The sequence below is a fragment of the Oncorhynchus kisutch genome, linkage group LG16 (assembly GCF_002021735.2).
Source record: "Oncorhynchus kisutch isolate 150728-3 linkage group LG16, Okis_V2, whole genome shotgun sequence".
Taxonomy (NCBI): domain Eukaryota; kingdom Metazoa; phylum Chordata; class Actinopteri; order Salmoniformes; family Salmonidae; genus Oncorhynchus; species Oncorhynchus kisutch.
This window is the reverse complement of record NC_034189.2, coordinates 40,710,771-40,726,552: the sequence shown is the minus strand read 5'-3', so window position 1 is coordinate 40,726,552 and position 15,782 is coordinate 40,710,771. Positions and strand designations below refer to the sequence as shown.

The 15,782-nt window shown below is 44.8% G+C and overlaps 1 protein-coding gene across 1 annotated transcript in view; it reads right to left on the bottom strand.

The window, feature by feature from the left end:
• Nucleotides 1-2,239: 2,239 nt before the first annotated feature.
• The window catches only part of LOC109906701 (zinc finger protein GLI2), an 82,106-nt gene continuing 68,563 nt past the window's right edge, over nt 2,240-15,782 (bottom strand). Inside the window, exons 10-14 of the mRNA XM_020504550.2 lie at nt 15,415-15,564; nt 9,913-10,077; nt 7,278-7,541; nt 5,956-6,325; nt 2,240-5,828 (exon numbers count right to left, since the gene is read on the bottom strand). Coding sequence (XP_020360139.1) covers nt 3,472-5,828; nt 5,956-6,325; nt 7,278-7,541; nt 9,913-10,077; nt 15,415-15,564 — 3,306 coding nt within the window. The 3' untranslated portion in view covers nt 2,240-3,471. The remainder of the gene's footprint in view (nt 5,829-5,955; nt 6,326-7,277; nt 7,542-9,912; nt 10,078-15,414; nt 15,565-15,782) is intronic.

Below are 15,782 nucleotides of genomic sequence, written 5' to 3'. Positions count from 1 at the left end.
CCTTGTCACTCATACAGAGACCCTGTAAATCACATTCCTCTCCCCTTGGGGACTGAAGAATGCAGGACATGCTGTAAAATGCATACCTCGAAAGCCCTTTTAATTCACAACAGACATGTCTGCTTTACTGCAGGGTTTAGAGGGGCATGCTTTCCTTTGAGGGCCCTGTGATGACAAAGGGTTGAAAATGACTTCCGCTAAAAATATCAGGTGTAAGCTGTGGATTTACTGAACCGTTGGTTACTGTTTCTGTTTCTGAGAACAGAACTGGTACTTGTGGACATGGAGCTAGTGTTAGGGTTAGGGGGGTTGTGATTCAGGCAAGGGTAAGGGTTGAACCAGGATGTGGACATGAAGCTAAGGTTAAGGTAAGGGTTAGGGGGGTTATGATTCAGGCAAGGGTAAGGGTTGAACCAGGATGTGGACATGAAGCTAAGGTTAAGGTTGAACCTGGATGTGGACATGAAGCTAGGGTTAGGGTTGAACCGGGATGTGGACATGAAGCTAGGGTTAGGGTTGAACTGAGATGTGGACATGGAGCTAGGGTTAGGGTTGAACCTTGATGTGGACATGAAGCTAGGGTTAGGGTTGAACCTGGATGTGGACATGAAGCTAGGATTAGGGTTGAACCGGGATGTGGACATGAAGCTAGGGTTAGGGTTGAACCGAGATGTGGACATGAAGCTAGGGTTAGGGTTGAACCGAGATGTGGACATGAAGCTAGGGTTAGGGTTGAACCGAGATGTGGACATGGAGCTAGGGTTAGGATTGAACCAAGATGTGGACATGAAGCTAGGGTTAGGGTTGAACCGAGATATGGACATGGAGCTAGGGTTAGGGTTGAACCGAGATGTGGACATGGAGCTAGGGTTAGGGTTGAACCGAGATGTGGACATGGAGCTAGGGTTAGGATTGAACCAAGATGTGGACATGAAGCTAGGGTTAGGGTTGAACCGAGATGTGGACATGAAGCTAGGGTTAGGGTTGAACTGAGATGTGGACATGGAGCTAGGGTTAGGGTTGAACCGAGATGTGGACATGAAGCTAGGGTTAGGGTTGATAAGGTTGAGGTTAAGGCTGGTGCCTCCTGTAATAAACCTGGGTTCTTTTAAAACATTTCCAGATTTTTTAAGAACCCCCTCAATGTCTGCCTAATGTGTTTGTAGTCTATACATGCTACACAAGTCAGTACATCTGCCTATTATCACCCTATTGGATCTACAGTGCCAATAAATTGAGATGTTGCTAATTTATGACTTGAGTCTCACTAACCCCTTTACTGATACGATTTCATATCCTCGGGCTATTTTCTCTCTTTCAATTCTCTGAGAGAATAAGGAATTCCAGTGGCAAAAGCTCTCAAAAACCTCAGATCAAACGTATTCTCGGCTGAATTAGCTGTCAGAATAAAATCATTTGTTCCTCAGCGCTAACACTCTTGCTTGACGCTTTGTCCCTCCCTGGACCTCTCTCTCTCTCTCTCTCTCTCTTTCTCTCACTCACTCCCTCTCTCACTCTCTCTCTCTAACTGGTGTGTGTGTTTTATGTGGTTTCAACAGCCATTTCCTTTGGGCCAATCTGTCCCTGTTGGACGACACACAGGTTAACGTTAGCAACTGCTCTGTATGCACTTTGTGGTTTTACAAGTGTGCCCTTTCTCATCAGCTTCTGGAGTGAAACTAGCATTGTGTCCAGGCCAACATTACAAGCGGGGGGGGGGGGGCAAGACGGGGTCAGAAGAACCTATTTCAAAGCCTCCATAATTACCTTGAAAGATAGTCTTAGAAATGTCTGATATGATAGGATTCAATGTGGGAGGAAAAATGCTTTGTTGGCAGCAAAGGAGAGAGAGAGAGAACTTGTGTGGCTTCAAAAGAAGAAAGTTTTCCTCCTGAATTATTTAAGCAATCAACACTCATATACTTCTAAGATTAAAGGAGAGGTTTTCAAAGAACAGTTCAACTCTCTGATGTACTGGCTACTGTCTATTGTCTACTGTCTCTATGTTCCGTTTTGAACCAAGGAGTGGGAAATATAACAACGTACCATTTATATTGTGGGGGAGATTTCTGTACATGGGACTTTTCTTTATATATGAATTTTATAGGCCAATTGAATTCAAATCGGCCTGGTATTGTATATTGGAGACCTAAAACAACGCAACCTAATTTCAAACATGTCATATTCCATGAGAAAAAACACCCATGGTTTGAAATAACTCACCAGACAGCAATTAAGTAGAAAAAAACAAAAAAAAAACAATATTGTATTTCATAAAAATGTACAAAAGATATATACATATCCAACACAACAGAGTTGCATGGCAGTGTAAAAAAAAAAACGTAGATTCCTAATACACTATGATATCTTAGAATCCTCGTCATCATCAAGGGCTGCACTGGAGAAAAAGTCATTTGACACCGAAAAGGAGGATTCTCTTCCCCTTTTTAGATTTTTCCTAATTCATCACCAAGAGTTAATAGCAACGTTGTCACCCCCAGAATATGTATCATATCAAGCATTTGCATATTCTTCAGAAATGGTTGCTTAATTCCAGCCTCAACTTGTCCCCGACACTGAGACGTCACTGTTCATCTCAATAGTCCAACTCAACGCGGCAGACAAATAAGACGACGGCTCATATCGAAGACACTGTGTGGAAGTAGACCTGACATGACTAAATAGACTCTATTGAATGATTGAATCATTTTTCTCCCAGATTCTTTTGTTGCTGCAACTTCACTGACAGAAGAAGAAAACATCTAATCTGCACAGATGAATGAGTTTCAGATAAGATCTGAGAGAAAGAATCAAATCGTTTTTTTTTTTAGATCAAGTCATTTACACAATTTACATATATGTGTGTCTTTAAATAACTAAATGATAGAAAAATCCCAAAATCGGTATCTGGTTGCACTTCAATGCGATCTGTGTCATATGCGTGTCTTGCATATTCTGCGGCATAGCCAGGCACTTGGTAAACTTGTTTTACTGCAGAACTGTACACTATCTCATGTACAACATTAACAGAATTGTGCTGTGGATTACATTGTACTTACTTACTCATCTAAGGCAAAATATGGCTTCTCAATAGATATGAAATCGCCATATTAGCTCCATAATGATACTGTACAGGATAATACAATAAGTAGCACAAACATAGTGGTGTTTCAGCATGAAGTCTTCAGAATCTCATGGGTTCCTTAGTCTCTGGTGGTCGTCAAAGTTCTCCAATGAGGTGCTTAGTGTTCAATCACATGGTCAGGAGGACCTCTGCAACAATGTTAACTAGTAGGTTCCCCTCGTGTCATTCACACAGCCAGTTTAAACTCTTGGTGGCAGATAAACCATCGTTCTTAGAGCTTGGGTTACAATAGGTCACTTCTTTTAACACACGTCCTGGGCCAAATACACCAAGGTAGGTACCGTGTGCTTTACCTGTGTCTGCCTTCAGCGTATTTGGGATCATCCTTATGACATCATGCTGAGGAACTTGTTCTCTTCTGCAAGCGCGGTGAGCAGGGAGCTCATATCGCCGATGGCCATGTTGCTGCCCCCTGCAGGGAGGGGCAGGGAGGGCAGGGTGACAGAGTTCCGGGGGGTGGTGAGTCTGGAGGAGGTCTGGGACAGACTCTGGAGGATACTGGGGCTGATGGTGCCTGACATCAGGCTGGAGTGGTCCCCGTCATCCAGCATGGTGTCAAAGTCAATCTGGGGATCTTCTGCCCCTGTCCCATTGGACGAGTCCACCGTACTGGAGACCTGGTTGTTTACTCCCGGTGAGGTCATGGAGGTCTCAGTGCTGTCTGAGGGACATTGAAGAACATCCACTACTGGTGATGTCATCATCTGCATGTTGACGTTCCCGTTTGGCCCAAACACGTGTATCTGTCCTGTGTAGAACATAACATTGTTGTCTGTGTTGTTGCCATTGCTGCAGTGATTGCCAATTGAGTTTTGTCGCTGGATTGTCATTGACCCTGAATGCTGTCTGCTTAGAGACTTATGTTCTGTGGGCGGTCTTGGCTGGATGAGTATTTGACCTCCATTCTGTATAGGATGCTGAACCTGGGACGCTATATTATATTTCTGTTGATGTGAGATCATCCGCGAAGAATTCACACCGCTATCCTTAAATGTGACTTGAGACGATTGACTCCCCCCTGGCTGCGTCCTCAGTCGGCTGTTCTGCGTGTCTACACTGTGCACTGTGCCACCAACTGCCATACTACTACAGGAGGACCGCTGGTTAGCGTTAGCATCAATAGGACCGAGACCCTGGTTAAACCCGTAATCGAGTCTCACTCGTTCATTGAGGTTAGCATTAGCGGGCTGCTGTTGCTGTAGGCTCTGTTGCTGTACACAGCCCAGCCTGGAGTCTGTCTTCTGCTGCTGTATGTATCTCCCCTGCTGGGCTGCATGAGCCAGGTTGTGGTTAATCTGTGCAATGTGTTGGTTGGAGTTAAGATTCTGCTTCTGGAACGAGACAAAGTTCTGTTTCTGTTGGACCATGGCGAGGTTTGAGTTGCTTCGACCGAACGGCAGATGTTGGGTTGGGTTGTGAAGAGCTTCCACAGTCCCTGAGCTGACCTCATTCCACTGTACCGGCATGGTGCTCGTCTTACTGAGTGAGGAGGGGAAAGACTGCTTCGGATGGCCTGGGCTTAGGGCACAGGAGAGGCGCTTGGTTTGTGGTGCAGACGAAGGGTTCATACTCATATTGGTGTCCACCACAGCCATCCTTCCCTGGTGGTAAAACTGCTGTTGTTGCTGGGGGTTAGGGTTTATTGTGTTTCCATGGAAACCGCATTGTGCTTGTCGGTTGTACCCGTTGGCACAGTCTGACTCACCAGCTCCGCCCTGAGCGGTGATGTAGTGAACGACTTCATCCGGAAGTACCATCATCTCCTCCTCACTGCTGTTGCGTCTACCGCTCATATCGCCGGCCATGGTCTCCATGGCCACGTTCTCAGAGATGCTGGGCGGCCGGGGGCAGTAGGGGTATCGCTGCAGGCTGTCGTCGGAGCGCGGCTGGTGGCTCTGGAGCACCAGGTGGCGCCGCTCGGCTGCAGACAGGGCCTGGTTCGGCAGGGAGGCATGTGGGTGGAGGTTCTGCATGTTGCCCGTGCTGTTGTAGCGCTGCACCTGAGGCTGATGGGACAGCGGGTCCAGGGACGGCCGCCGGGGGACGGGGTCGCTAGCCCGACGGGGAATGTTGGACGGAGCTTCGTGGGGCATCATGCTGCGGCCGTTATAGTTTCCCATATCGCCGCTGCAGCGCCTGGGAACCCCACTGGGGACAACGGGGTCGAAGGAGGAGTAACAAGACGACGAGTCTCCCTGGGAAGCGTCCCTGTAGAGGGCCAAGCAGGTCTTGAAACTCATCCTCTCCATGTTGGGTAAAGGTGTGGGTGGGGCTCCGCCTGTAGCCGCCGCATATTTCGCCTTGAGGTGGTAGTGCTGGGCGGGGGTGAGGCTGAGGTGACTGGGCAGCCGTCCCCCTCCTCCACCACCCCCACACTGGCTGGCGTCGCTGGAGCGGCGGGACAGGTCTGCAGAGATGGGGTCGTAGGAGCCGGTGGAGCTGATGTTGTGGTGGCGGTGGCCACTGAACGCGGAGGCGTCGCTGGAGCGGCGGCTGGAGTAGCAGGGGGAGATGCCAGAGGAGCGGCGGCTGATGTAGGCAGAGGAGACGGTGCTGGTGGCGCTGTCCCTGCGCTCCATCAGATTGTCCAGCTGGTTCAGGACAGTCACCTTACTGGAACACAGCTCACTGAGGCTGAACGATCCAGGCCCGCCACACATATTTCCACTCTCCAAAAGGGACCCTGAAGCGAAGAAGAATTGATTTCACACAGGAGGAATGTAGCCTGAATAGATTTCTGAATGTACTGAATACTCAAAAAGGATAATTATGAAAACACTGGTTACTTCTTTCTTTTTATGTTTACTCACCGCTTGCTGGTATGGGCGGTAGCTTGGTGTTCTGGACTGGAGGAGCTGGATGATGATTGGCCCACTGGCAGGAGTCCCTCGCCGTCTTCAGTTTCTCCTTCTTCAGGTGTTCTAGTCCGTGGATGTGGCTGAGGCCTAGGTGTTGACGTAGGTGGAGGCCCACCCCGACCCCTGCTGTCCCAGATGAGAGGCCAGAGAAGGAGGAGTCCATGAGGGGCCCCGAGGGGTCGTCCAGTCCAGTCAGGTCCCCCATGCTGCCCCCGCCGCTGTGGAGGGCCATCTCTACTCCACTGTCATGGTTGGTGGAACTGCCAAGTGGCGACGGCTCGCTGCTACATGACGACTGACCACCAGGGCTGGACTGATACATCTAGAGAGAGAGGCAGAGAGAAACAACATGTTTATATCTAAAAAGGAAAGGGATCGCCATCTAACGAAGAGGAAGTAGAACAGTGATAACAGAACAACATAAGGAGATGTACAGTGAATCATGCAAGTTCTTTTCTCCACAACTTTAATTGTAAATAACGAGTGTTGGTTGGGGTGGCTACAGATTACAGCACTCTTTAGACTGTCTGTGAATTAGAAATGGGGGAGATGAAAGGATGCTTGAGTACATGCTAGGCCAGCACACGGGGCTATGAATCTGTGGCTCTCTGGGTTGTGGGGCTCCCCAGTCCTTCTTTATGGTGTACAGTATGAGGACTTCAAATTCTGTAATAACTATTATATACATGTTTGGACTGTGTTCCTTACTGGCTATGGCTTGTTATACAGCAGCAGAACATGATGATGAAATGAAGGGAGATATTATGAAAGACTGAAGCTCAAACTGAAGCTGTGCTCACCTTAGTAAGGTCTGTCCTTAAGGAAAGTGGAAAGGAAACGTGCAGAGAGTGTTAGATAGGAAGGAGAAAATTTTGTTAGGTAAGATTTGCATGCCATTGTTAGTAGGGGCTCTGAGTGAGAAAGTAGAAGGGCATTATTTGTATTTAACCAGGCAAGTCAGTTAAGAACAAATTCTTATTTACAATGACAGCCCAGGAACAGTGGGTTAACTGCCTTGTTCAGGGGCAGAACGACAGATTTTTACCTTGTCCACTCAGGGATTCGATCTAGCAACCTTTCGGTTACTGGCCCAATGCTCTAACCACTAGGCTACCTGCCACCCCTTATCTGATTGCACAAATCTATAAAGTGGCTAAACCATAGATTGGGAGGGCACACATAACAGTACGGTAACCTAAAAACGGTCTGTGTTTGCTGAATTATATTTCCACTTCTACTCCAAATTATCTCTCTTTCACCAGATGATCTCTTACCACAGACTTCTCCGTCTTGATAGACTTGACCTGCAGGTAGTCCTCCATGCCTCTCGAGGTGCTGTCCATCTTCTCCTCCGTGCCCCGGCCTGTCTCGTTCTCTCCATTCTCTTTGGGTGGCACGGGTCTGCTGGGCGGCAGGTCGCTGCGCTGTTTCTTGGTGACGTGGGCCTCTGGTCCGTGGACTGTCTTCACGTGCTTCCTGAGAGAGCTGGGGTCCGTGTAGCGCTTCGTACAGCCGGGGACTTTACACACGTAGGGTTTCTGTGGATACAAGTGTATTTATTTCATCTTTATTTAGAAAGGTTATACGCCGAGAGATAAAAGAAAAGCAGATTTTTTTGTCCATTTAAAATAACATCAAATGGATCAGAAATACAGTATAGACATTGTTAATGTTGTAAATGACTATTGTTGCTGGAAATGGCAGATTCTTTTCGCAGAGGCCCATTATCAGCAACCATCACTCCTGTGTTCCAGTGGCACGTTGTGCTAGCTAATCCAAGTTTATAATTTTAAAAGGATAATTGATAACCCCTTTTGCAATTATGTTAGCACAGCTGAAAACTGTTGTCCTGATTAAAGAAGCAATAAAACCGGCCTTCTTTAGAATAGTTCAGTATCTGGAGCATCAGCATTTGTGGGTTCAATTACAGGCCAGAAACAAAAAACTTTCTTCTGAAACTCGTCAGTCTATTCTTGTTTTGAGAAATGAAGGCTATTCTATGCGAAATTGCCAAGAAGCTGAAGATCTGGTACAACGCTGTGTACTACTCCCTTCACAGAACAGCGCAAACGGTCTCAAACCAGAATAGAAAGAGGAGTGGGAGGCCCCGGTGCACAAGTACATTAGAGTGTCTAGTTTGATAAACAGGTCCTCAACTGGCAGCTTTATTAAATAGTACCCGCAAAACACCATTCTCAACGTCAACAGTGAAGAGGCGACCCCGGAATGCTGGCTTATGCAGATTTACAAAGAAAAAGCCATATCTCAGACTGGTCAATAAAAAGAAAAGATTAAGATGGGAAAAAGAACAGACACTGGACAGAGGAACTCTGCCTAGAAGGCCAGCATCATGCTGATGCTCCAGATACTCAACTAGTCTAAAGAAGGCCAGTTTTACTGCTTCTTTAATCAGCACAACAGTTTTCAGCTGTGCTAACATAATTGCAAAGGGTTTTCTAATGATCAATTAGCCTTTTAAAATAATAAACTTGGATTATCTAACACAACGTGCCATTGGAACACAGGAGTGATGGTTGCTGATAATGGGCCTCTGTTCGCCTATGTAGATATTCCATTAAAAAATCTGCCATTTCCAGCTACAATAGTCATTTACAACATTAACAATGTCTACACTGTATTTCTGATCAATTTGGTGTCATTTTAATGGTCAAATTTTTTTTCTTTCAAAAACAAGGACATTTCTAAATGGACCCAAACTTTTGAACGGTAGTGTGTATTTAATGCGAAGCGATTTACAGTACAGTGAGTGTATACATTTAAATGTGGCCCCAGCGGGAAGCAAACCAACAACCCTGGCGTGGTTACCACCACACTCTTACCAAGTGAGCCACACAGGATCCAGAGTGAGATTAATATCATGCAGTTCATATTCTGTTTAATAACATTCAAATACATGCCTGGGAATTAGAATATCCATCCCCTCCTACTTACTCAGATTAGCTGTGACTAGCTGTTGTTGTAAACACGCAATTAGAGTGTATAAATTATGTATGCAAGACCAGTGACTTGTTGGTTCTGCTTACAGCCACAGAATATCACTAAGATTTATGCGGTTTCCAGTAATAAAGTTACAGTTATACTGGTGTGTGTGTGTGTGTGTGTGTGTGTGTGTGCGCGTGCGTGTGTGTGGATCCATGGGATGCTGTGCTCTCCCCCTACACTTCTCTCCTCTATCTCCTGATGGATAGGCCAGTAGGAGGCTTGGAACAGATCCAGGGTTCATTTTGTATTGGTGATCTGCAGGTGGTCTGGATCTCCATTAGGGATGCCTACGCTTGATTCACACTAATGCACTGTGGGGCTGCCATGCTCATTAGTTCCGTACATCATTATTTACTCACACACACGCCTGCATACACACACACACACACTTAGGAACACACGCACACACACACAAACGAACACAACACATACACACAGCCGTGGTTTAATGAGGCAAGTATAGACGTCCAAGAACAATCACCGTGCGTGATGACAAAAGGTCCACACATCTCATTTCAGCCTGAATATGTAAAAGGCTAGCAGACAACCCATTGAAGATGCATACGTCATTTTGTATTTTCTTGATGCCACAATCTTTTGGCCCAGGACCTTAAGGTAAGTCACAAAAGGTAGAAGAGTATTGATCCTATGCATGTCTGTCTAAGAGAATATCTAATGGACTTTATAAGTGAGTCTGTCTGAAGTCTTGGCAGGGCAGAATGGAGCTGCAGTGCTGTGCAGTGTGGGAGCTTGACAGCATCCAAAATGGTGCCCGATTGCCTGCATAGTACGCTGTTTTTAGACCAGGGCCCTGAAAGTACTGCGCTATGAAGGGGATAGGGTGGTGTTTGGGAGGCTGCCCCAGTAGGATCTCATTGAAGTGTGTGTGTGTGCGCGTGAGCGCACCTCGTTGGAGTGTGTGCGATTCTGGTGCTTGGCTCTGTCCGAGGCGTTGGAGAAGGCTTTGTTGCATCCCTCGTGGTCACACACATATGGTTTTTCCCCGGTGTGAGATCGCAGGTGGGTCTTCAGATTCTCCAGGCGAGAATAGGCCTTACAGCAGCCCTCAAACTGCAAGAGAGAGAAAGGAAAACACCAAAGCAGTCAAACACAGGATCTTTGTACAGTGTATTTCACATCTATCCTTGTTTTCCATTCCTGTTTAATTTCTATAAAGATGTCCTTTCCTTGCAAGTCTTGTGCAATGAATGATACTCTTGTGTGGAGGCACATACAGTGCATTCGGAAAGTATTCAGACCCCTTCACTTTTTCCACATTTTGTTACGTTACAGCCTTATTCTAAAATTGATTTAAAAAAAAAAATCTCATCAAGCTACACACAATACCCCATAATGACAAAGCAAAAACTGGTTTCGGGATTTTTTAATCAAATGTTTCAAAAATAAAAAACTGAAATACCTTATTTACATAACTATTCAGACCCTTTGCTTTGAGACTCGAAATTGAGCTCAAGTGCATCCTGTTTCCATTGATCATCCTTGAGTTGTTTCTACAACTTTATTGGAGTCCACCTGTGGTAAATTCAATTGATTGGACATGATTTGGAAATGCACACACCTGTCTATATAAGTTCCCAATGTTGACAGTGCATGTCAGAGCAAAAACCAAGCCATGAGGTCGAAGGAATAGAGCTTCGAGGCACAGATCTGAGGAAGGGTACCAAAAAATGTCTGCAGCATTGAAGGTCCCCAAGAACACAGTGGCCTCCATCATTCTTAAATGGAAGATGTTTTGAACCACCAAGACTCTTCCTAGAGCTGGCTGCCCGGCCAAACTGAGAAATCAGGGAAGAAAGGCCTTGGTCAGGGAGGTGACCAAGAACCCGATAGTCACTCTGACAGAGATCCAGAGTTCCTCTGTGGAGATGGGAGAATCATCCAGAAGGTCAACCATCTCTGCAGCACTCCACCAATCAGGCCTTTATGGTAGAGTGGCCAGACAGAAGCCACTCCTCAGTAAAAGGAACATGACAGCCCTGTTGGATTTTGGCTGCAGTCACTGCCAAAGGTGCTTCAACAAAGTAGCTGTGCGCCAGAAGAGGAAAGAACTGATCCCAGCCATGAAAGCTGCCAGAGCACGTGGGGACATTGCTTACATTCGCTATGACAGGCTCATTGTGCCAATATCAATGATATAAAGAATTATGGAAAAAACCTTTGGAGTACTTTAAATGAGTACTTTAAATGAAATTATGGGCAGAAAGACAAATTCAACTCTATCTTTCTTCGAATCAGATGGCTTATTTATCACGAAACCATTTGATGTTGGCAATTATTTTTATGATTATTTCATTGGCAAAGTGGGCAAACGTAGGCAGGGAATGCCAACAACGAACAGTAAGCAATTGAATTCATACATAAAAAAACTAATAATGAAAGAAAAGCATTGCAAGTTTGAATTTTGTAAAGTTATGTGGGAAAGGTGGAAAAATTATTGTTATTGATCAATAATGACAAACCTCCAGGCATTGACAACTTAGATGGAAAGCTACTGAGGATGGTAGCTGACTATGTAGCCACTCCTATCTGTCATATTTTTAATCTGAGCCTAGAGAAAAGTCTTTGTCAGGGCTGGAAGGAAGCCAAAGTAATTCTGCTACCCAAGAGTGGTAAAGCAGCCTTTACTGGTTCTAACAGCAGACCTATAAGCTTGCTGCCAGCTCTTAGCAAACTGTTGTAAAATATTGTGTTTCAATGCTATTTCTCTCTAAACAGATTATCAACAGACTTTCAGCATGCTTATAGAGAAGAGCACTCAACATGTACTGCATTGACACAAATTACTGATGATTGGTTGAAAGAAATTCTATTAAGAAGATTGTGGGAGCTGTACTGTTAGATTTCAGTGCAGTCTTTGATATTATTGACCATAACCTGTTGTTGAAAAAACGTTGGTGTTATGGCTTTTCAACCTCTGCCATGTCGTGGATTCAGAGCTATCTATTTAATATATCTCAAAGGGTTTTCTTTAATGGAAGCTTCTCTAATGTCAAACATGTAAAGTGTGGTGTACCGCAGGGCAGCTCTCTAGGCCCTCTACTATTTTCAATTTTTTACCAATGACCTGCCACTGGCATTAAACAAAGCATGTGTGTCCATGTATGCTTATGATTCAACCATATACGCATCAGGAACCACAGCTAATGAAGTCACTGAAACCCTTAACAAAGAGTTGCAGTCTGTTTTGGAATGGGTGGCCAGTAATAAACCGGTCCTGAACATCTCTAAAACTAAGAGCATTGTATTTGGTACAAATCATTCCTTACGTTTTAGACCTCAGCTGAATCTGGTAATGAATTGTGTGGCTGTTGAACAGGTTGAGGAGACTAAATTACTTGCCATTACTTTAGATTGTAAACTGTCTTGGTCAAAACATATAAATTCAATGGTTGTAAAGATGGGGAGAGTTCTGGCCGTAATAAAGAGGTGCTCTGATTTTTTGACACCATACTCCAAAAAGCAAGTTATGCGGGCTCTAGTTTTGTCTAATCTTGATTATTGTCCAGTCATGTGGTCCGGTGCTGCAAGGAAAGACCGAGTTAAGCTGCAGCCCAGAACCGAGCAGCACGTTTTGATCTTCATTGCAATCAGAGGGCTGATATAAATACTATGCATGCCAGTCTCTCTTGGCTGAGAGTTGAGGAGAGACTGACTGCATCACTTATTTTTATAAGAAACATTGTGTTGAAAATCCCAAATTGTTTGCATCGTCAACTTACACACAGCTCTGACACATACACTTATCCCACCAGACATGCCACCAGGGGTCTTTTCACAGTCCCCAAATCCAGAACAAATTCAATAAAGCTTTCAGTATTATATAGAGCCCTAATTGCATGGAACTTCCTTCCATCTCATATTGTTCAAATAAACAGCAAACCTGGTTTTAAAAAAACAGATAAAGCAACACCTCACGGCACAACGCCTCTCCCCTATTTGAACTAGATAGTTTGTATGTATGCATTGATATGTAGGCTACATGTGCCATTTTAATGTATGTACAGTGGGGAGAACAAGTATTTGATACACTAACCAATTTTGCAGTTTTTCCTACTTACAAAGCATGTAGAGGTCTGTAATTTGTATCATAGGTACACTTCAACTGTGAGAGACGGAATCTAAAACAGAAATCCAGAAAATCACATTGTATGATTTTTAAGTAATTAATTCACATTTTATCGCATGACATAAGTATTTGACACATCAGAAAAGCAGAACTTAATATTTGGTACAGAAACCTTTGTTTGCAATTACAGAGATCATATGTTTCCTGTAGTTCTTGACCAGGTTTGCACACACTGTAGCAGGGATTTTGGCCCACTCCTCCATACAGACCTTCTCCAGATCCTTCAGGTTTTGGGGCTGTCGCTGGGCAATACGGACTTTCAGCTCCCTCCAAAGATTTTCTATTGGGTGGCTAGGCCACTCCAGGACCTTGAGATGCTTCTTACAGAGACACTCCTTAGTTGCCCTGGCTGTGTGTTTCGGGTCGTTGTCATGCTGGAAGACCCAGCCATGACCCATCTTCAAAGTTCTTACTGAGGGAAGAAGGTTGTTGGCCAAGATCTCGCGATACATGGCCCCATCCATCCTCCCCTCAATACGGTGCAGTCGTCCTGTCCCCTTTGCAGAAAAGCATCCCCAAAGAATGATGTTTCCAACTCCATGCTTCACGGTTGGGATGGATTTCTTGGGGTTGTACTCATCCTTCTTCTTCCTCCAAACACGGCGAGTGGAGTTTAGACCAAAAAGCTCTATTTTTGTCTCATCAGACCACATGACCTTCTCCCATTCCTCCTCTGGATCATCCAGATGGTCATTGGCAAACTTCAGACGGGCCTGGACATGCGCTGGCTTGAGCAGGGTGACCTTGCCTGTGCTTCAGGATTTTAATCCATGACAGCGTAGTGTGTTACTAATGGTTTTCTTTGAGACTGTGGTCCCAGCTCTCTTCAGGTCATTGACCAGGTCCTGCCGTGTAGTTATGGGCTGATCCCTCACCTTCCTCATGATCATTGATGCCCCACGAGGTGAGGCATCTTGCATGGAGCCCCAGACCGAAGGTGATTGACCGTCATCTTGAACTTCTTCCATTTTCTAATAATTGCGCCAACAGTTGTTGCCTTCTCACCAAGCTGCTTGCCTATTGTCCTGTAGCCCATCCCAGCGTTGTGCAGGTATACAGTTTTATCCCTGATGTCCTTACACAGCTCTCTAGTCTTGGCCATTGTGGAGAGGTTGGAGTCTGTTTGATTGAGTGTGTGGACAGGTGTCTTTTATACAGGTAACGAGTTCAAACAGGTGCAGTTAATACAGGTAATGAGTGTAGAACAGGAGAGCTTCTTAAAGAAAAACTAATTCTTACTGGTTGGTAGGTGATCAAATACTTATGTCATGCAATAAAATGCTAATTAATTACTTAAAAATCATACAATGTGATTTTCTAGATTTTTGTTTTAGATTCCGTCTCTCACAGTTGAAGTGTACCTATGATAAAAATGACAGACCTCTACATATTTTGTAAGCAGGAAAACCTGCAAAATCGTCAGTGTATCAAATACTTGTTCTCCCCACTGTATGTAGTTCTGTCCTTGAGCTGTTCTTGTCTATTGATGTTCTGTATTATGTCATTCTGTATTATGTTTCATGATTTGTGTGGACTACAGGAAGAGTAGCTGCTGCTACTGAGTAAATGGTCTGAATAATTAAGTACATGTGTTATTTGAGTTTTACATTTTTTATACATTTGCAAAAATGTCAAAATCAGATTGTTGCTTTGTCATTATGGGGTATTGTATGTAGATTGGTGAGGGGGAAAAAACTATTTAATCCATTTTAGAATAAGGCTGTAACATAATGTGGAAAAAGTGAAGGGGTCTGAATACTTTCTGAATACACTGTTTATAGTCACCAATCCTAACTTTAGAAACAAATCTCCCCTTGACATCAGTGCATGATTTATGAGAAAACTTAAGGATTTGGCCTGAAGAGAGAAAAGTCTTAGATGTTGTACATGAGGGACTTACAACACAGTACCGTAGAGGATATATCTAGGTCTTACTGTAAGAAGGACCCATTGCCCTTACTGAAACTACTAACAAACACCCTACTAACCAGCTTAGGGACATCCTCTATGTGAATATGTAATGTAATCACACTGTAAGCATATTTTTATTCCCTTTCAAGAATGATCACGTGAAATATGGAGAAAATCCCAAACGGCATTTCTAGATTTGTGTGTGTGTGCAAGCTTGCACACATCTGTGTGTGATTCTCTGTGAGTGTGAGTGTGTTTGTGTGTGTGTGTGTGTGACGGTACACTCTACAAATGTTTAGAGAGGCAAATGCTCAGCGAAAGGCCGAGCCTGGCGACGATCAGTTACTCACGGTACACTTGTGTGGTTTCTCCCCCGTGTGTCTCCTCATGTGAACCACCAGCATGTACTGGGCCTTAAAAGGCTTCTGCTCCCTGGAACACTCATCCCAGCGGCACACAAACTCCTTCTTCTCCCCGTGGATGTGGTCGTTGTTGATGTGCTGTGGGGGAGACACGCCCGGATGACACGCGTTAATACCTTTCTGGATCTCTACAGCCTGTGAGACTTGCGGTCCCGATCAGTAACAACCCCCAGCCCCTGCTCCCTAAAACACTTGTGTCGATCTAAGGGATTGGATAGGTGTAAAGCAACCGTCACTCAGTTGTAGTAATTATTTTAAATCTACATAAGTGCCTAAGGGGAAGGGGCGGGGTTTTC